This window comes from Myotis lucifugus, unplaced genomic scaffold (genome assembly GCF_000147115.1).
Source record: "Myotis lucifugus unplaced genomic scaffold, Myoluc2.0 scaffold_0, whole genome shotgun sequence".
NCBI lineage: Eukaryota > Metazoa > Chordata > Mammalia > Chiroptera > Vespertilionidae > Myotis > Myotis lucifugus.
In genome coordinates, this window is record NW_005871048.1 from 23968442 (window position 1) to 23991950 (window position 23509).

Here is a 23509-nt window from a genome sequence, read left to right on the forward strand (position 1 = left end):
TGAAAGTAGCAATACCCAATACATTAAAAGGCAGTATTAATTAATGAAAATTATCTCCATGTCTGCTCATAAATTTTCCAGGGCTGAACCCAGGTTCACTGAAATCTGTATAAGTTAAAATTAACATGCTAGCTATGAGGTTATCAAAGTCCTTCTAACACCTACTGTGATGCAGGGTGTAGTAGTTAGTTCAGTGATTATGGGCTCTGAGTCGCCTCATTTCATCACCAGTGAACAATGATTCTTCAGACTTCTTACTACATTTCCTCTTCTTTTCTCAAAGTCAATATATAATTTAAATTCATTATGGTTTAGGAGGCATAAAGTGTAGTAAATAGAAACCTGGGGATTTTAATTCTGGCACCACCACGTAAGTGTGTGTTGGAACTTCAGTTTTCTCACTTTAAAATGAGGATAATAACTGGCTTGCCAGTTATTAGATTATCATTGCCCAATAAGCGGGTCACATCACTTTGCAAACTAGTGCTACATTAATAAAGAATTTATTACTAATATGTTAAATAATTAGGGTAGAAGCTTCAAAATCATAAGCAAATAAACGCTTTTACTTTTCAGCCAAGCACACTAGTACTTCTCTTTAAGATCCATCAGAAAAATTTCCTCCAACAACTTTAACTGTAAAAGATGATGCTTAAATGTTGCTCACAGCACTTATCAGTAGATAAAGCCATAAAATAAGAGTCCAGAAACCTCATTTTGTCTTCTGCACCATAAATACCAAATGATAACACAGGCAACAAGTTTGGCCTCTTGAAGTCTCTTAGAATCAGCATCAGCGGTGTACATGGAGGACTTCAGGCAGTGTGGAACAGGATAACTTCAGATAATTCTGTTTCAGAGCTTTTCATATACAGGTTTTACATTTTAAGTCACCTGACTTCTAACACATTTGTCCATAGCTGTCTTGACTATAAAGACACTATAACTATTTCAAAATATCCCTAGGGATTAGTGTATCTAAGGGCTATGCTCATTTGCTATAATTGCATTCACACAATAAAACAGATATTAAATGACAGATACAATTTGTTAAGACGGCAATTTAAATGTATAAAATGCTCAAGATTTTCTAGTTGAAATAACCTAAAGGGCAGCCTTACACAGACATTGATTTTACCTTACCAAACTAAAATACTCAGTCAATAAATTTTCCACCATCCTCAAATTCTACGCTGCATTAGATGTACTCTGTCTAATCACAGCTGCTATTTTCTGTGCAGTTCTGTATTCCTATGAGCAAAAATCAACATTTTAGTGCTGGGAGGAAGACGCAAAGAAGATGAACTACTTGCTAGTTTGATGTTGTAGCTTTGAAGCACATTATTTTTTTTTATTGTTTAAAGTATTACATATAGTATTACATATGTCTCGTTTTTCCGTCATTGATGCCCCCTCCCCCCCCGCACATGCCCTCACCCCCCCAGTGCCTATGTCCATTGGTTATGCTTATATGCATGCATACAAGTCCTTTGGTTGATCTCTAACCGCCCCCCTCCCCTGCCTTCCCACTAAACTTTGACAATCTGTCGATGTGAAGCATATTATTTTAAATATCTGTCAAGAAGAACATTTAAGAGGAAAAGGAGGCATTCTGCTAGAGAATGTCAATGACCAATGAGAGTATCAAACAAAAACAAGAGCTGTAGCTACATAAAGAATCTGCATAAAATGTTTCAGATACAGAGTTTAATGTCAAAAATCAAGGAGTGAAACAAACACTTGCAGTTTAATCCAAACCTTAACTTCTAAAACAATAATAAAATAATAAAGGAGGAGTCATTTCTTTCAATAAAGGAAGGAAATATTTCATTTCAACAAACAAGGTGGATGTTCTTTTAACAAACCTCCAAATTAACCAATGTTTTCCATTTCCTCTGTAAGACATTTTCTGATGCCAACTGCTCAGTGAATGCTACAACTAAAGAGTTACTCTAAGGTCCAAGCACTTATTCCCCCAGCAGAGCAGCTGCATTCTTACCAAGAATAAGCCAGTTTATGCTAGTGCAAATTATAATTGTAGTTATGTAATAATTATTACATTAAATGAAAAAATACAAAAATGAATAGTTTCTATGAAAATTGGGTTATGTATCAGAAAGACCCTACAAAAGTAAGACCCCAAAATAACACTGCTACCAAATTAAGTATTAGCCAGAAAAGCAAAAAGATTAGGGGACAAGGGTCCTAAAAGGATTTTTGCACCCAGGCTTCAAAGTGTTTGAGTTCTCAAACCACTTGAAGAAAAAGGACCCAGAAATTACAGATGTATCATGGGCAGCACATACCATATACAAGAAAGATGTAGATCTCTAATCAGTGGGCCCATATGGAAAATAAAAGCTTCAGTCCATAAAATGATATTATAAACTAAGTTTATACATTTTGACTTGAAATGCTACAGGAATGTATTTTTATGGTTTCCATTTTCACCTAGGTTTTAAAGAGTATTATGTTCCATTTTAAAGGGAAACTAATGTAAACCACACCTAAGAGTTCATCTTGACAGTCAAAAGAATACACCCAAGTTCCTCCAAACAAAAAGCACAATGAGTACATTTACAAGTGCATGTCTGAAGAATAATTTTACTAAAGTACTTAAGAACCTAGCTCTGCAAAATTATACTCATTGATGAATTTAAAAATCATGTCTCATCAATACATGTTAAAAGCCTAAGAAACTCCTTTGGCCAAGTAAATCCACAAGAGTAATTTATACTGTGAATCTACAATTATATACAGAGTAGGGGGCAAAAGCAGGTTTATAGTTGTGAATACATGAAATTGAGTTTATTTGTATTATTTTTCATACAAATAACTGTAAACCTACTTTTGCCCCTCCTATATGTAGGAAGGTTTATAGCAGTTTTGTTTACATAGCAAGAAAAATGAAACAACCTAAATGTATAATGAAAGGGGATAGGTATATTCATACCCAATAAAATATTATGCATACATAAAATTATTTACATATATTTTAAACATGGAAAGTTGTTCAAAATATAGTATTGAGAGGCAGGCTATATATTTTTAAATAAATAAATATTTGTCTAGATGTACACACTGTAAATAAAAGTGTTAAAAATGTTAATATTTCTTTGAGGTGAAGTTGTGGGTATGTTGGATGTTTTTATTATTTTCTTTTTAATGTTAAATAATAGGAAAACACACTCAAACATGTACAGATCATGTTTTAATCTGTTCAAGATGTAAAGTTAATAAATTAATGAAAAATTATCAAATGTTGGTATGTCTTAGAAATGGTCCTGGTCAGTAAACTCAGAAAACCTGATACCAGGACAGAATTTGCTCATTAACCTCCCATGGGATCTCCTATTAAGAGGTGGAGTCTATTATCTCCACTCCTTGTACTGGCCTGGCAATTTACTTTAATCAGTAGAATGCAGCAGAAGTGACGAGGTAATATTTCCAATCCTAGGCTTAGGGGCCTATAGCTTTCACCATTTCTCTTTTGCTGACCTGAGAGTCATATGAGAAGAAATCTGAGCTAGTCTCCTTGAGGATGAGGAACCACAAGGAAAGACAAGCCCAGCCAACAATCAGCGCCAACTGCCAGATAGGTGAGCAAAGCTATCTTAAATCTTCTAACTCCAAGTTAACCTGCCAGGTGATGGCTGTTACAAGTGACCTTAGACAAAAATCAGTGGAAGAAACATCCCGCTGAGCCCAATTCAAAATATTGACCTACAAAAGCATGGGGAAATAAAATGACACTTGTTTTAAATCATTATGTTTTGTGATTTATTATGCAGCAATAGATGACTGATATATATCCATCATCCATACAGTATACCTTTAATATTCTGGTGTGTCTACTATTCTTATAGGCAAATGTATCCCCTAAGACAAAATTGATATATGCTATAGATACCAGTTCTATGATTCTGTGGCATCTTTAAAACACATGCAGGGTCTCACGGTTATTTTGGACTTCAACTCAAACACATAAGGAGAGAATGGAACACATTTTGCATTCTTTATACAAACACTGTTGTGCAGCTGTAGGCTTTTCCTCCAAAGCTCAAATGCCTTGATGCACATGACTTCATAGTTTCTACCTCCCTCATCAATGGATGTAAGGATGCTCTCTGCTGAGTTCCTAGAAGAGGACCAGGTTAGACATTGGAAAAAGTAAAACCCAAGTTCATCATCACCATTACCATTTCAATACCACCACCAATGAAAGTGATGATAAAAACCAACACTCACTGAGGGCTTTAGCATGTGCTAAGAATGGGCTAAGCACAGCAGAGTAGTTAAGAATGTCTCTGGAACCAGAGATATTCCCTGCCATTTCCTGTGTAACCCTGAGCAAATTATTTCACCTTTCTAAGCTCAGTTTGCTCTTTTGTAAAATGGAGATAATAACAGTACCTCTCTCATTGAATTGAGACAATTCATTGAAAACAAAGTTTTAGAACAGAGCCTACCACATAGTTAAGTGCTCATAATTATTAGCTTTCTGTATTATTAATCAGCATTTTACATGTGTGAACTTATTTAATCTAATCCCTATAACATTTTATGGATGAAGTGAGAGTGTAAGAGGTTAAAGAACTTGCTAGTAAGTAGCACAACCAAGTTCCAAACCCACATTTTTCTGACTGTAGTAGCTAAACTCTCCAACAACATATGATATCACTTAAAATAGCCCAGGAGTGTCAAACCAGGCCCCCTCCTTCCTGCTAGGCAAATGTTTCATGTCTTCACAGCCTCTAGAGGAGGGGTGGTCACAGACCCACCTGTAGGTCAGAACTGAAGAGGTGCAGGGAGGTTTAGAATGGCCTCAGAGATTAAAACAACTACCACATTGTGTCAGACACTGACACTGCGGTTTCCACAATTCTCTCAGCCAGGCACTTAGTAGGTATTCAAAAGGTGCTGCTTGATATTGACCAATTACATTCACTGTATTACTACCCCATCATGGGCAGTAAGTTGGACTTTCCCCCTTTCTCATTAAGATTATGAAATTATCCAAATACAGCACAGTGTGTGTCCATTTTACTGAAACTTTTTATTTTTTGCTATTTTAGAAAACTATCAGCTTTTCTAGAGACCCTCTCCCGCGGTTCTCAACCTACGGGTCGCCAATAATGAAAATACATCCTGCATATCAGATATCCACATTACAATTCATAACAGTAGCAAAATTACAGTTATGAAGTAGCAACGAAAATAATTTTATGGTTGGGGGTCACCACAACATGAGGAACTGTATTAAAGGGTCGCGGCATTAGGAAGGTTGAGAACCACTGCACCTTTATATTTTACAGATAAAACAATTAACTTTGGTCTAAAGTTATCCAGCTGGTTAGTAAAAGTGACTGGAATCAAGGAGATTTTTTAAAATCTTAACTTTTCTACAGGAAGATGGAAATGAAACAATGAGTAGGTTTTACCCACAGAATCGCTCAGCTAAGTTTAGTTCTCCCCGAATTCAGTTCGGTGATTTTGAAAACAACTACTCTCTCAGACTTACAGGAAATGGTTAAGTCACCTCAGAGAAGTCACTTATTCTTGCACCGTGGTAGACAATTTTTTTTTAATGAGTCTTCTTCAGATAGTAGAACATCCTAGCATTGTCCAAGCACTCAACTGAAATAGCAAATCTATGTTACAAGTTATTACTCTATTCTAGTTATCTTTTTTCCTTTAAAAGGGGCAAAGAGAGCTATAATATGTTTTTAAAAAACGAGTTTTTACATTTTATAGTAAAATGAATTCTCAAGACTGTAAGACTAAACTAGAAGAATAAAAATCATTGCAAACTGACAGTTCAGTGCTGAGCAACATGGTTCCATCCTGATCTTGGACAAAACAGAGACCAGATATAATTAAAAAATTATTATTTTTAAAGAAATTTCTTATGTTGTGTGATAGCTGACTTCTTGAGAAAAAAAGTATCTGCTGTCTCCTTTTTTACCCTATAGTAAGTACTAGCTGAATCCTGGTACAGTAAAATGTCACACTTAGGATGAGAGAATCTGTATAATTATTAATATTAGAGTTTTCTGGCTGAACGATAAAGTTTATTTGCTAATTTTTAAAATGTTTTTGATGCAAATATTCTAAGAAATTTTATTACTTTCCCATCTTCTTACAAAGAATAGTCTCAACGTATGGTTATCATTGAAGAATAATAACTACACTGCTACTTGCTGGGACACAGAACTCAGTGTCTTGGCTGATAAGAGTACTAATATAGGAAATGGCACCCTATACCCTAGGATTTGGCCAATTTGCTTAAATGCATTTAAACTAACAACTTAAAATTAACAGCAAATCATAATGCATGAGATTTTTTTTTTCAGTTTTAGTTTAGATTTATTCATTGAACCAGTGTTTCATTGAAAACAAGTTTCACTGCAGCTGTTTACTACAGCTATTTTTCAGGAGATTTCTAAGTTCAACTGATGTTCAATTTTAATTATGATTCACATATCAGAGAGTAATCATTTCTTAAAGATAAATAGAAATTATTCAAATTGAATAACAGGGAGAAAAGAAAGAATGAGAAAAAATGAACAGTGCCTCAAGGACCTATAGGACAATTATCAAAAAGACTAACGTACATATAAAATAATATTGGGGCAGATAAATTATATGAAAAAAACCACAATGGTCTAAAACTTTGTAAATATAGTAAAAGATACAAATTTACAGATTCAAGAAGTTCAACGAACCCAACAAAAGAATAAACCCAAAGAAAACCAAACCAAGACACAAAAAATTAAATTGCTGAAAACAAAAAGTAAAAAAAACCTCTGAAACCAGCTAGAAAAGACAACAACATATTAGAAGGTGGCCAGCAGGGCGGGACTGGGCAAGTCGGGCCAGACATGCCCTGGAGCCAACCTCCCTCGGTCCCTTCCTGGCCGGCAGCCACAGCTCGAAGGTCTGTGGAGTGAGCTGGGTCCCTCTTGCAGGTGGGATCCCTCAGACTGGCCTGTGGTGATCAGGCCGAAACCAGCTCTCCGACATCCCCTGAGGGGTCCCGGATTGCGAGTGGGCTGTTCTCTGGTGATGCACCCTGGAATCTGACTCCCTCCTCTCTGGTTCTGGGTGTGTCACCCGAGAACTGCTGCTGCCAAGTCACTGCAGCTCGGCAGCTCCAGTGTTGACCATCTGCCCCCTGGTGGTCATTGCGCATCACAGCTACCGGTCAGACGGTCAGATGGTCGCTTAGCCTTTAATATATATAGATGACATATATATTATATAACTATATGTGTTTGTGTAATACACATGTTTTACCTTTGGGTAAAATTGAATCCAGAATGAATAAAGAACTCTTACAACTCAGTGTATGGGCAAAAAGTTTGAACAGCTACTTCACAAAAGAAGATTAACTAATGGCAAAAAACAAACAAACAAAACATGAAAAGATACTCAACATTAGTAGTTCTTAGGGAAATGCAAATTAAAACTGGATGAGCTACTATTACAAACCCACTAGGTTGGCTAAAATTAAAAAGATTAATCATACCAAGTCTTGGCAAGGATGTGCAGAAGTACTGCCTTATGGTGCTGATGGGAATGTGAAATGGTAAAACCAATTTGAAAAACTTGGCAGTTTCTGAAAGTTAAAACATACAGCTACCAGATGACCCAACTAATCAACTCCTAGACTTTAACCAAGAGAAACAAAAACTAATGTCTACACCAGCCGTGGGCAAACTACGGCCCGCAGGCCGGATCCGGCCCGTTTGAAATGAATAAAACTAAAAAAAAAAAAAAAAAGACCGTACCCTTTTATGTAATGATGTTTACTTTGAATTTATATTAGTTCACACAAACACTGCATCCATGCTTTTGTTCCGGCCCTCCGGTCCAGTTTAAGAACCCATTGTGGCCCTCGAGTCAAAACGTTTGCCCACCCCTGGTCTACATAAAGACTTGTATACTAATGTTCAGAACAGCTTTACTTATAATAACCCCCAAACAAATTTCCATTAAGAGGTGAATGGGTAAATAAATTATGGTATATACACATAATGGAATACTATTCAGCAATTTAAAAAAAGCAAAAAGAAAAAATAGTAAATATTGATATTACCTGGACAAATCTCAAAATTATTATGCTGATCAAAAAATAGCAGGCCAAAAAGATAGTATATTATTCTATTTACATAAAATCTAGATAATTCCACTTATATAAAATTCTAGAAAACATAAACTAATCTATAGTGACAGAAAGCAGGTCAATGTTTGCCTAGGGACAGAGGCAGGGATAAATTGTAGTTTTTTTGTTTTGCTTTGACTTTAAGTTTAAAAAATGTAACACAAAATCAGGAATATGCAACACTGATTTTAATTAGACAAAGGCCAATTTGAGAGGCTTATTCATTTGAACAATTACTGTACATTCACATGCCAGACTCCAGGCCTTTGTTCCATAATTACTTTTTGTTCAGTCACACAAAGGAACCATAAATGGTCTTGTTTAAAAATATTCCTGGCACTTACTATGAACACCAACCGAGTAAAGAACTAATTCTTTATAATGTTAGTATTTCAAAGTACTTTAAATGTATGAATTAGGATGGTTGGGTATGTGACCTACTTTTATAGAACATGAGTTCAGTTGGCTGAACTTATAACTGACCTACATCACTGTATAAGTTTAAGGTATACAGCATGATGGTTTGATAAAGTGATTACCACAATAGGTTTAGTTAACATCCATCATCTCACACAGATACAGTAAAAAGAAAAAAAAATGTTCCTTATGATGAGAACTCTTATGATCTACTCTAAAACAACTTTGCTATATATCATACAGCAGTATTAACTAGTCATCATGTCATACATTTCATCCCTAGTACTTATTTATCTTGCAACTGGAAGTTTATACCTTTTGACCACATTCCTCCAATTGCCCCTCTCCCCACACCTTGCCTCTGATAACCACAAATCTGTTCTCTTTATCTATGTGTTTGGCATGTTTTTGGGGTTTCAGTGTTATTTTTCTTTTTAGATTCCAAGTGCAAGACAAATACAGTATTTGCCTTTCTCTGACTTATTTCACTTAGCATAATGACTCCAAGGTCCATTCATGTTATTGCAACATGGACACGTAGGTTGTTTCCATGTCTTGGCTATCTATATATATAAAAGGTTAATATGCAAAGTGTCCCCTCACGAGTTTGACTGGGAGACCGGAAATTCGACCACTCGTTATGACACACGCTGACCACCAGGGGATGACTCGGAATGAAGGAAGGCCCCAGCTGGGGAAGGGAGGCCCCAGCCGGCAGCCGGAAAGCCCCGATTGGCCCTGATTGCCGACCAGGCTTAGGGGCCCTACCCATGCACGAATTTCATGCACTGGGCCTCTAGTTACAAATAATGCTGCTATGATCAAGGGGCTACAGACATTTTTCAAGGGGAAGACAGTTTTAAGTAGATCAATACTAGTTATTCATGGAACTAGAAAAAAAGGGGGGGTTGATTCTAGTTCTCTTAAAGGTTTAGATCCCTCTATGGCAGGTAGTGCAGATATGGGACAGAGGGTTTTATATCATTCTGGACTCCATAGGTCAGAATAAGTTGTAAAAAAAATAATTGAATTTAACCATGTAGGCCTTGAATTCATTAAAATAAGTCTAAGAAATCACTAAAGGGCTGAGAAGTTAAATGATGTATCCATATTATGTGAATGTTGGAGGGAGGGGGTTTAAGAAAGAGGGGCAGCAGATTGAAAACTCTTCAAGTTTAAACATAAAATAGATAAAACTCAATTTTTTTTAAGGTAATTAAATCACTTTTTAAAATTTTGTGTCCTCTCTAGTTTAAAACTACCCAGGGCTGAAATAAATAACTGTAGAATCCTCATACAACCAAGGCACCTGATACGTGGTTTGTCAGATCTGCCTGGCTAGAACATTTCCTTCTCCTGTGACCTAGATATATCTTAAGAAACCTGCTGCCCAGTTCCAACAGCTCCACTTTCTACCTGCTGAGGACTCCTAAGGTATTCCTCTCCAGTCCCTGTAAAAGGAGGATTAAATGTTTAAATTAACAGTTCTCAAGATGTGGTATGGGTATGGTATACTCTTTCATCGGGTCTTCAAGGTCAAAACTATTTTCATAATTAGAGGTTATTTACATCTTCATTTTCATTCTCTCATGAGTATACAGTGCAGTTTTCCATAGATAATGACATGTGATATTACAGACTGAATGAATGCAGATGCAAATCTGAAAATCTAGTTGTCTTTTATTAGGCCAGACATTGAAGAGATTTGCAACAATATAAAACAATGCTTTCATTAAGTGTTTTGGAAAGGTTACTTTTTATTAAAATATTATTTATGTTAACATGTAAAAGTTTTTTATTGTTATGTAATAAACTGATATTCTAAAAGTTATTTCAGTGTTAACTTCTAACACAGCCAAGATCTAGAAATAGAACTCATATAAACAAAAACTTTTAGGGGTCCACAATAATTTTAAGAGTATTAAAGGCATTCTGAGACCAAAAAGTTTGAGAAGCATAATTTTGCCTTCAAATATAAAGAAAAAATTCCCAAACTCTCCAGACATCTTGATTCAAGAATGGAAGTTTCAGTATATTGTTTGAAACAGTATATAAATACATAAAGGAAAATAAATATAGGAGGTTTAAATCACTCTCTAGTAGGGCAGGAAGGGACAAGGGGTTTGGGATCATCCTGGATTTCTGGGTCCAAAAATAAATCATTGAAGTTAAATTAACAATATATGCTCCTTTGAGCATCCTCAGGCAGGAACGTAGACTCCAATATTTTGTTCCTATGGAAAAACATAATCTTTACCTAAAGGTAAGCAAATTATCCATAAAGAAAGCTGCCTGTTATGGATTGCATTGAGCCTCCTTGCCCAACGCCCTCCAAAAATTCTTATGTTGAAGCACTAGCCCCCAATGTGACTCTATTTGGAGAGAGGGGCCTTTAAGGACATAATTACAGTTAAATGAGGTTATAAGGATGAGGTTGATAGGACTGATGTTCTTACAAGAGGCATCTGAGACACCATAGCTCTCTCTGCAAGCACAGAGGAAAGGCATGTGAGGACAGAGCAAGAAGGTGGACATCTGCAAGCCAGGAAGAGAGTCATCAGAAACCAACCATGCCCAGCACCTTGATCTTGAACACCTAACCTCCAAACCACAACTGTAAAGGAATAAAATTACTGTTGTTTAAGCTACCCAACTCAGTCTGTTGGTATTATGTTATGACAGCCTGAGTTGACTAATACACTGCCTATATCCTGTTTCCATATAAGTACTTCATAAATATACTGAGTGAGAGGAAGGGAAAATGGAGGGTTTTTTGTTTGTTTGTTTAAGGGGAAAAATACTGAATTAATATCTTCACAGTTCGCACACCATAATTTACGTTACATGGCCACTAAAGAGTTGTATTGGTTTTGTTCTTCTCCAAATGTTATTTAATTTTTATTCTTTCATTAACATTAGAACAGAAACATCTACACTTTCCCACTTGGTTAGTTTCATGCTTTCATATTCCAGCTCATATTGTAACTAATTCATACCATTAGTTATTCTGTTATATCAACTAATAGAGAATCTTGCCTCTCAATGGTTTTGCCTAATTGACAGCAATGATGTAAGTTCACCTCCTTTACTCTTTCCATAAGGTCACACAAATGCTTATGTATGACCAATATCAATTCTGGGATATTAGGAAATTCCCTTTTAAAAGTTGAATCTAGCCAGAACCGGTTTGGCTCAGTGGATAGGGCTAAAGAAGGGCAAAAGTTCCCCAATAGCAGGTCAGCAGAAGGCCCTACACCTTGGTTGTGGGCACGTCCCCAGTGGGGGGTGTGTAGGAGGCAGCTGATCGATGTTTCTCTCTCATCGATGTTTCTAACTCTCTATCCCTCTCCCTTCCTCTCTGTAAAAAATCAATAAAAAATATATTTAAAAAAATTAAAAAAAATAAAAGTTGAATTTAATTGGTTTGGGAATTGTTTTTGGCTAAAGAAGGGCAAAAGTTCCCCAATAGCAGGTCAGCAGAAGGCCCTACACACTGCCCGAGAGAAATTGATTTAACAGCACCATATTAGACTCAACTGCACAGCAGCTCTCTAGCTATGAAGAAAGGAGGGAAATGTGAAGCCATCTTTAATTTTGATTTTGAAAATGCTTCAGAGTAAGAGATTCCCTCCTATTAACCATCATCTTCCTCCCCTCAAACACTAAGGCCACTTCTTATGCAGCACTATCTTTCCAGTGCTAAGCACTTGCTGTGTCTGAAACACAGAAAACACTCAAAATGCATTTCAGTAAAAAGGGAAGCTGAATGAACACTGATAAGAATATTGCCCCAAAAAAGTGATTTGAATTTACTCTGTTGCTATTGAGAAATTTATAGAAAAAGGAAAAGAGCACTGAAATTCAACTTTATTGGGGTGGGGGGGGGGAGGGAGAGAAAAACCTCTAACTTAAAACAAATAAAATTGTTATTTAAATATTTGTTTCGGAGTTATTTGAAGTAATACTAGCCTCAGATAACATTTATTGAACATTTAATATGTGTGGGACACTATGTTAGGTGGCAACTCTAGTAGCAACCAAATATAAGAGAACTGTGTTTTTATTTTATGTAATTGGTGGTTTTTAGCTAATAAATATATACATTCTTTATACACAACTCAAAATGTGGTTTTAACCATTTAGAAAATGGAGTCCTAAACAACCGGTACGTTTGCTTTCATAACATACCATTTATGTTTCTTTGGGCATCTTTGGGCAGAAATATGGGCTCCAATAATTTACTCTTGTGGAAAAACACTATCTTCTTAACCCTGAAGTTTCCCAGGAACAAATGAGGCCCAAGATGAGAAATGCCTTTACTCTGTTCCCATGCAATCCTTCCATAGAACCACTTGAATGATTTTTCCTTACATTCTTCAGCTTGCTATTTGGTCAAAAGCACTGCCTGATATGTTTTAGAAGTTGAAAGTATTATCTTTGCGAGGGGAAAAAAAGGAACAGTTCTGGAGACTCCTGGCAGGGTGGAGGTAAGCAGGCAAATTGCCATGATTCATAACAGATTCTCAGAGCCAAAAGCTGCTGCCAAGTTACAATCCTTCTGCAAAAATAATAATAATAAAATAAGGTTGTCACAGTCACTAGCAGAAATACAAATTCACTAGTAAAACTAGCTACTTATTAAGCTTACTGTGAGAAAACGTAGCAAAATAGGTATGAATTTAAACACAGACGTGTTTGTTTGCATCCCTGGTACCTATGAAATACAGGCCTTGTACCAGTTAATGAAATAACCTTATTCTATATCTTCATGTTAACACTACCTCTTTTTGTATTAAATTCCTAACTACTTCAACCCCACCTAACAGACAAAATGTATTTAATACCTAATCTAAGACTGAAACAAGTTCTACTTGTATGAATAATGAGGTGTTGCATATTACATTTGCTTAAAGAACCAGAAAAACACATCCAAGCCAGAATCAGATTGAATATAGAAATGAATAGTTCCTCTACTCGTACACAACACCTACCTGAAAGTGTTACAAATGCATGATAATTGTTAATAAATATGAAATGGAAAGAATCCTTCTATACTAGCCTCAAGCCTTTAGTAAACAAGATGCAAGAAATACCATTTGTTCTCCAATTTTGAAAATCTCTATGGCTGGAATGTCAAACCACCATGTATCTTTGACCTCAGCTAATAACATGAAGAGTTTGAGTTTCTGTGCACATTTTAGTTTTTAAACTAAATATAGTAAAACATCTTGCTAATATCCTTAATTAACTATCACAGAGCTAGTTCGTGAGGAGCCAGGATTTGAATGCTGCCATCTGAACTGCTCTTCTCTATTATGCTACACTATGCAGTAGTCTTACAAAATGAGATAGACAGATAGATAGATAGACAGACAGATAGGTAGATAGATAGATCATCATGACAGATCTACAAAATGAAAAAACAAAAGTACAAAACCAAGAGTTAAGGAAAGTGGTAGAAGATGGGACCTGTGCTTCTGGAAGCCAGGCCATTTTCTAATAGAATACACTATTTTGTATGTCTGTATATCTTTTAAAAAAATTAATTCTGCTGGACTATAAGCTCCTCAAAAACAGAGACCATGCTGCATTCACATTTTTACTCCAGCTTTAAAACAAAGTTTGGCACAAGTTAGCATACAGCTAGTGTGTATTTTAATGTACTTATTTGAAGGTGCGATCTTTTTAAAAACTATTATCTTTTTAAAAAGAGGTAAGTGGGGACATGTCAAAAACAAATAAAAAAATACTTGTTAATTGAGGCAGTTTAAAATGTTATGCAAGAAGAATTTGTACTAAACTATTCACTCTATGCTTTTTCTCTGACCCCCTACTCCTGATTCCCCAACAGAAAAATAGAGCAAGGAGACATGAAAACTAATTTTGGTTTGTTCTATGTTTACTCGTGGTGATAAAAAAATAAGAGCTAAAGAAAAACTATTAGCATGGTTTAAAAAGGAAGAAACTAAAAACAAAAATGAGGAAAAGAAGAAAAAAACAGAATTAAGTAGACTTAAACCCCATTATTATCTGATTTCAATAAAACAGAACTGAGCCCAAGGCATTCCTTTTCAAAAAAAATTTTTGTACAATATATCCCAATAAATACATATTTCTGCATTTCTTTTCTCTGGTTGTTATCCACAATCGAATTAATATAGAATCAAAAGAAGGATAAAATTTACAACAATGGACAAAGTTCTAATAACTACCATTTATTTCTACAGTCGGCATTCAAAACCATTATAGATTCCACAGAAAAAAAATACACTAGTTAAATTTCTGGCTAGAGGGTACTTAAAAAGCATCAAGTTAACAAGTGGAACATAATATTCCATGGACTAAAGAATACAGCCAAACAGTAAAGAATACTAAGAGCATTTGCTTCCTTTATCCTTATATTTATCATTATGAAAATGATCAGATATGCCATTTTTTTCACTTAAAAGTTAGCCAATAGCCTCATGGGCAAAATAAAATTATTTGAGCTTAATTTTCCATTTTCTTTGCTTTTCCCAGGATAAATTACAAAACCCTAATATTTATATCAAACTTGTTTATAATATTTTTAAAAATCATCATAACATAGGTCCCATAGTCCTTGACAATCCTGATGGTACCGCTTAGAAAGATTTAGCTATAAAAAGCAATTGAGCCCTGACCGGTTTGGCTCAGCAGATAGAACGTCGGCCTGCGGACTCAAGGGTCCCGGGTTCGATTCCGGTCAAGGGCATGTACCTTGGTTGCGGGCACATCCCCAGTGGGGAGTGTGCAGGGGGCAGCTGATCGATGTTTCTCTCTCATCGATGTTTCTAACTCTCTATCCCTCTCCCTTCCTCTCTGTAAAAAATCAATAAAATATATTAAAAAAAAAAAAAAGCAATTGAAATTGTCAATGATGCCTAAATATTTATGCTCACTAATCTCTCAGGCAAATACCTTTTAAAGAACTAGTTAAAAAGTTTATTTGAAATTGTCAATGATGTTAAGTCACTAATCATCCGAGAGATGCAAATCAAAACAACAATGAGGTACCATCTCACACCTGTCAGAATGGCCATCATCAACAAATCAACAAACGACAAGTGCTGGAGAGGATGTGGAGAAAAAGGAACACTTGTGCACTGCTGGTGGGAATGCAGACTGGTGCAGCCACTATGGAAGGCAGTATGGAGGTTCCTCAAAAAATTGGAAATGGAACTCCCATTTGACCCTGTGATCCCACTTCTAGGAATATATCCCAAGAAACCAGAAACACCAATCAGAAAGGATATATGCACCCAGATGTTCATAGCAGCACAATTCACCATAGCTAAGATCTGGAAACAGCCTAAGTGCCCATCAGTAGATGAATGGATTAGAAAACTGTGGTACATCTACACGATGGAATACTATGCTGCTGTTAAAAAGAAGGAACTCTTACCATTTGCAACAGCATGGATGGAACTGGAGAGCATTATGCTAAGTGAAACAAGCCAGTCAATGAAGGAAAAATACCACATGATCTCACTCTTTCATGGATAATTAAGACCATTACAAACTTTTGAACAATAATAAATACAGTGGCAGAGCTGCCTCAAACTGATTGTCGGACTGCAGTGGGAAGGCCAGGGAGGGTTGGGGGACAGGAGGGAGGGGAGTAAGAGATCAACCGAAGGACTTGTATGCATCCATATAACCATATCTAATGGACATAAGACACTGGGGGGTAAGGGAGGGCAGGGGCTTGTCAAGGGCGGGGGGGAAAAAAGGACACTTATGTAATACCCTTTGTAATACTTTTAGCGAAAAATAAAAAAAAAATAAAAAAAAATAACAAAAAAAATAACAAAAAAAATAACAAAAAAAAAAAAAAGAAATTGTCAATGATGCCTAAATATTTATGCTCACTAATCTCTCAGGCAAATACCTTTTAAAGAACTAGTTAAAAAGTTTATTTTTAATTCCATCCACTATCTAGATATAGTTTCAAAATAATCTCAATCTACCGTAATACCTTATTTAAAATGAAAATGGCATTAGGTTTAATGAATACCTATAAGTGATTTAGTAGAGAATGTATATCATTGAAAGACATTTATAAGAACCCTTCAATGTATACAGAATGCTATGAGTTAGAAAGTACTTCAATTGGTGAATATATTTGTTAGACTTGATCTCATCAAACTGATAAAACACAAGTAAATGATAGTATTAAATCTCTATAGCAAAAACTTTGCCATCAATTTACAACTTACTAAGGGTCAGTTTATCATTAACCCATTTAAAAAAATAGTGATGATTATCCAAAAGTCTGGGACTATAACCACATTTTTTTCTATCAATCACCACTGTCATTCGACTATCTGTCAAGAAAAGTTTCTATGCATGATTTCTTCCAATCTTTCTCTCTTCAGCAGTGGTTCTCAACCTTGGCTGCACATTAGAATTACCTGGGAATCTTTTTAAAATCCAGAGGCCCAGAAATCAGGATTTTAAAAAGATTCCCAGGTGATTCTAATGTGCAGCCAAGGTTGAGAACCACTGCTCTACGGCATTTCCCAAATTGGCAATTAATTAAAACAGAACTATGTACCCAACTGCACTCGAACAAAGGTAGCTACACTTTAGTGAATGTGTGCTTATTTCTGTCTAACTCAACACGCTATATTTATTATCTAAACCACACGTCAGACTAGACCCTCTTTTCTACATTCAATCATTTCTCTGTGTGCTTCCTCCAACTGGAGCTTGGATTGATGCAGATGGCAGTGAGGTTGCTGTTTTAAAGAGCAATGCATTTCTTATTCCCCTTAACACCCAGTACCCTGTGCTCTGAGTTGTTTTCTTAATCAGGCCACCCAATCTAGATACTGCCAAGGACAATGCCAGTGGCCCAAAGAGTTAGGAATTAGAATTTAGTTTTGAAAGCAGAAAAACTACTGCTAATACATATAAGGGGGAACCATCCCTAACTCATGGACATAATCTTGATAAACCTAAGACACACTAGTTTCTCCCATCAAGCCCCAAGGTCCACAGCAGCCTCTCTTACTAAACCATTGAGGTCCTTTCAACAATTACAGGAGAAGAAGAAACTAGACAAGTACTACACTACTTTCTATTTTCAAATCACATGACCAAAAACAACTTAAAGAAAGATCTTTTAAAACATTTACTCTACTCAATCACTCCCACTAATCTCCATGCATTTTTCCTCTAAAGAGAATCTTGAGATGATACAATGCTGTTGAGTTAATGAATATTCTAACAACTGTTTTAAATCTTATAAAAATAACAGTTGCCCTAACCGGTTTGGTTTGGCTCAGTGGATAGAGCGTTGGCCTATGAACTGAAAGGTTCCAGGTTCGATTCGGGTCAAGGGCACATACCTGTGTTGCGGGCTCGATCCCCAGTAGGGGGCGTGCAGGAGGCAGCCAATCAATGATTCTCTCTCATCATTGATGTTTCTATCTCTCCCTCTCCCTTCCTCTCTGAAATCAATAAAAATATATTTTAAAAAAATAACAGTTTCAGGGGGGGTGGGTAAGAGATCAACCGAAGGACTTGTATGCATGCATATAAGCATAACCAATGGACACAAGACACTGGGGGGTATGGGAGGCTAGGGGAAGGTAAAGGGGAGAAACAAAAGGAGACATATATAATACTCTTTGTAATACTTTAAGCAATAAAACAATTAAAAAAAATAATAAAGAAAGAAATACGAGTATGGGGGGGGGGGAATAAATAACAGTTTCAGCTGTGAGAAATACTATGGCCCAAGGCCTCCTTGCCCACCAGAACTTCCTCTATGACACCTAAAATAGCTGTCTGGGAAACATTGCCACATAGTCCTGGTCATCATCGCTGTGAGATCCAGGAAGAAAAGGAGCACACCCAACCACAGAGAACAATTCTCTCATTGCACTTCCCATTTTCCTGTTCTCACAGCTTATGAAGTTCTCCTCACAGAAACATCAGGAAGTCTTTCACTCCCTTCGTTCCAGATCACTGGCTTGGCCTCCCTCAAAAGCACAGGGGGACTGGAGAAGACTTTGGACCATCCAGCCCCCCAACCTACAGAAATCCTGACAAGTGGCTTGAGTTATGTTTTGGTGACTGCATTCTTAAATACATGGAAGGAATGACCAGGAAGACCTTCATTAAGAAAAATACTCTAAACAGAAAAGAACTTCAAAGGATCTTCTACAGTTGAACTTGATTCTCCACTGTTTCCAAACTCCCTGGGGAGCCTGAATTTTCTTTACTTGGCAAATGGACTGCTTTAGATGCTGAGGTTGGAATTTTAAAAAGTTAATTGGCTCATTGTTCAACCATAAGCATCAGTATAGAAAAGTGAGGTAAAACCAGGCAATAAAGAACTATGACTGCTATCAGGAAGGTTCCACAAGGCCAGTGGCTCTACAGTCCTCTAAATTTTTTTTCTTGAAATCTAAAACTTTCATGAAAATGAACAGTCCTACCTTACAAGTGACTATAACTTTTCTGACTATGAAAAATAGAAGTACATCGTACGTTTAAACTCATGGCAAATATTTTCTATTTCCTTCTACGGCCTCCAAATGCCAATCTTAACTCATTTATCTCCCTCACCCCTCAATTTCTTTTGTCTGACCAGATTCACCTACTGCCCCCTTCCAACTCTAATTCTGTCTTTCAACCTCACACTACAGTATCATGCTCCCCAAACCAGGCTCATTTCTGAACAAAAGATTTGCAAGGTTCAAAGTATGACCATTTTGAAAATCTCTGACCATCAGTTTCCTCCTTCACCTTAAATCTCAACATTGCTTTCATCTTCATCATTAATTCTTTTAAGTCCCAATTTTCCCAAAAGATCTTTACAGCTGAAGTCCTAAGGAACTCCCAGGACAATCACAAATGGATTCCAATAATGAATCAGGTTACAGGGGAATCCTAACCACTCTTCTATTGACACAGGAACTCTTATTGTCACATTCACTGTACAGAAACACTAGGACAATGAGCAGCCTTCTCTACAAAGGCCACTAGATATACAAGGAACTGTACCATCAAAAGGGCTCCTAAATTTCCCTCCATTCCCAATCCTGTTTTTTGTGAACACTCATATTATCATTTATCTGTATTATGTATCAGGCTATATGCATATCTATGGATTCAAATGTAAAAAAAAAAAAAAAAAAGACTTTCTCTAGTTGTCCCCCTAGTATTATGGAAAGGCTTAGTAGTATTATTGTCACCTCCAACCTCCTGCAGTTTTCAAGACATTGGGTAACAAATTTACAGAATACGGTTGCACTGCCGTCCGTCCTCATGTCAACTACCACGAACCAGGGGTCAAACCTAGCTCCATCCCAACTTCTGGGATTTCCTAACACTTTCATGGAAAGGGTCAAAATACTACTGTTTTTTAACAGGAGTATTCATAGTAGAAATGTGAAATTACTGGTGACAGATGTTATATGAACAGGTTATAAAGACAACCCTGTACATTTATTTCATAATTAGAAAACTTTCTTGAAGTTTTATTGCTTCTTTACTTCTGTATTTTTATATTAGCATGAAAACAAAATTAGATTCTTCCATTTCATTTCTCTCATTTAGGTTTGCATTATCTATTGACAGATTTGTGGGGTTTTTAAAACTGTGCCTAACAGAAAATCTACTTGTAATGGGCTTTCGAAAAATAGCATCTGAATTACTGAGAAGGAAATCACCCCTTGCTTATTTTCTATATGATGATTTCTTCATAACCAATCTTACTGGTTATATAGCTTTCAGGCTGAGTTCTCAAGGATCATCTACAGATAAATGATGATCATTGGTTTTAATTGCATGTAAAATATGTTGTTTATCTTGTCTCAAGACACTCTTGTTTTGGAGGTTGTTACAACCTCAACCTCAGACTATTAAATGATGTTAACACTCAATTCCTAAATAGCTCCTATTTCCCTTTACTAAAATAAAAACTTAAGACAGGTAGATTAAAAACAGAATTTAACTTATATTCCATCACAGACTAAAAACACTCAGATTTTCCATTTCTTAAGGGTTTTCTCTCAATGTGGTAATTTATCATAGAAAAAAAGAAAAAATATATAAACAAAATGTGGTAAGTTCACATTTTTGATAGATGATGCTAAAAATGTTTTAAAATGTATACCGTAGGACAATTATTATTTATAACATGAAAAGATGAAATCACAATTTTATACTGCTTTACAATCCATGAATATCTAACTTGTACAGACTTCTCATTTTGGAAGTTGGGAAATACTTCCAATTGGACTGCAATTTAAAAAAAGCACGACAAAAATAATTTTGTAAGACAGGAAAGTCCCCTGTTTGATTATGTACCAGGTTATACTGGAAGTACTACAGTGATTTCTGGGGGCTTCGTTCATATGAAAAAAATGACAAACTGTTATGTTTTCAGTTCTGGGGCTTCAAAATATCAATGCTTTTTTATCCTCTAGATTTCCTTCAGGCTTAGAAAGCACAGGGGGAAACACACACACACACACACACACACACACGGCACATGCAGGCCAAGAAGTCCTTCTCTGTCAATATGCCTCCAAATTCTGAATTTGCTCCCTTCTGGTGAATACTTCTAACATCCTCAAAATGAAGTCACAGATTCCTAGGCCCAACACCTCAGACCTCCTCAATCAGATTCTGGGGTTGAATCCTGGCATTTACATTACTTTAACAAGAATTTAAGTTGCCCTGAAATACCCCAACCCTACAAGCACATGAGGACAAATAAAGCTGGATAGTCATCAAGTAACTACTTGCCCTATCACATCACTTTTGTTTGTTTGTTTGTTATGGTAAAATATAAATCACTACTTCCTAGTAGTTTCACCTCTACCTGCCTAACAGGACATAATAATTACTGTTAAAACAATCTTGAGTGTTGGTCTAGCACATCTCTCTCCTCACAAAAAAAGTCACCAAAGATCCAAAGCCAGAATGGATATCCAGTCTTGGGCATAAGAGTCAGTAGTTCCTCCCAAGGGCAAGACCTGAGCCAAATGGGAATGCCTGGCACTAAGGTCCCTCTGTATAAGTCTTTTCTGGAAATGTGCATATTAAATGGGTTCCGGCAGTCTTACCTGGACAGGTTAACATAGGATGTTCACATGATCAGCAGCAGGCAGAGAGCAGGGATCAAGAAAAATGAACCATACCAGCAGCAAGTTTTAACAGGGAAAATACAGAAAGCCCTACTGGAATAGATGAGTACTGAAAGCCAGAATGACAAAACAGAAACTAAACTTGCCTCCTTTACAATTTATAGGTCAGAGGGTGGTGAAACCATTGACAAGATTTTAACTGAAGGATATGTTGTCCTGAATTACTAAAACTGTCTTTGTTAAGTTCTCACGATTCTTTCCATATACCGGGATCTATGAGAAAGTGTAAGTGGTGACCGTTTTATTAAAACAGCATGAATTTGTTACAAGAGTTAATACCAAGCTTAATAATTCCTGCAATCATAAATTCTATGGATAATGAAATACTCTGTATCAGAACGCCCAGGTCTATGGCAGAAGAATTAAATGAACGTATGCTTTGTACTCAAAAGGATTAAGTATAAAGATGTCCTGTTTGAAGACACTAGAAAATTCTACAGCTATCCTTCAAAAGTTCTGAAATAAAAAAACAGTCCACCTTAAACCTAAAAAGCTAATTTCATGTTGACTTTAGACATTGTAGTTTCTATTCTCCTTGTTAAAGAATGCTAGATAAGGCTCCAAGGAGTGATTAAAACATTATGTAAAATGATGCATTGCCAAACTATCTCCAACACATACTTTCAAAATCTGAGAGGAAAAGATCAGAAATCCAATTTTTCACATGAAAGTTGAAGGATTGTTTCTTTTTTGTTTTCCACTTCCTTCCCAAATGTGGCAATTCCTAAATATTCGTATGTAGGGGAGCCTGTTCTAAGAGGGGAGAAAAGGCCCCAATTTTTAAGACTTGAAAATGTACTTTATTTCTGTAGACACAGGTTCACCCAATCAGCTAGCAATGATCTTGACCAAATGATGACTCAGCCTTGTAGGGATTTTTTTTTTCGTTAAATGAAATTTCACATTCAAAATCCTACAAAGATGGAAGCTCCAAGCATTCAACTAGAACAAAGGCCTTGAAATAATCATTTGAAAGGATTTAATGATTTATATTAAACATATTTAACCCAAAGTACTTAGATGATCGTTAAGGCCCCTTTCTGTTCAAATCTTAATTGCTTTAGTAACTTTCCTAGACTCTTCTTAGAGCCTTCATGATTACAAATCGAACCTGAATGAGAAGATTCAGAATTAAAGTGGTCATCGTTAAACCTGATTCAACAGTACAGACAGAAAGATGGCAGCAGAATAAAGCATCCTGAACTAGGGACAGGGAGAAGACCATTACGTAGTTCGCAGGCCCGTGAATGAATCCCAACATACAACAAAGTCAGGGTGAGGGTTGGGAGATTTAGTGAACCATGTCCGTCTTTTGGGTGACAAACGACCCACCCAAACAGGGGGGTAGACTTGGGCTTCTAATCATATGACAAACCATCTACCTGAAGTCATCCACCACGGCAGGAAGACACAGGTCAACTAGAGAATGAATTTTCTCTAACTTAAGAGTAAATTACCCCTTACTGGCAGTTTTCCTACTTTCTATCCCCAAATAGAATCCATATACTCGACGTCGCAAAAAAGGTTAGCCATCTCACCCTTCCATTGTGACTCTGGCACTTGTGTTCCACACAAAAGCCATCCTCTACATTGGGGTGGGGTTTATTCTCTCCCTCCCGTCAGGGGCGGGCCGTGGCAGCCGGTAAGGCATCCTGCAGGCCCCCCCTGACTCCCCCCTCGGAAGTCACAGCGATGTCGCGCTGACGGTCCCTCGGTGTTAAGGACCCTTTATCGGGAAATCTGC

The 23509-nt window shown here is 36.5% G+C and overlaps 1 protein-coding gene across 2 annotated transcripts in view; it reads right to left on the minus strand.

The window, feature by feature from the left end:
- The window catches only part of LNPEP (leucyl and cystinyl aminopeptidase), a 91482-nt gene that overhangs the window by 66117 nt on the left and 1856 nt on the right, over positions 1–23509 (minus strand). The window contains exon 1 of one of the 2 annotated variants that reach the window (XM_023749756.1): positions 23148–23162. The exons of the other annotated variant lie outside the window; for it this stretch is intronic. Coding sequence (XP_023605524.1) covers positions 23148–23157 — 10 coding nt within the window. The 5' untranslated portion in view covers positions 23158–23162. Of the gene's footprint in view, positions 1–23147; positions 23163–23509 lie in introns of those variants that run through there. 2 annotated transcript variants of the gene reach the window in all.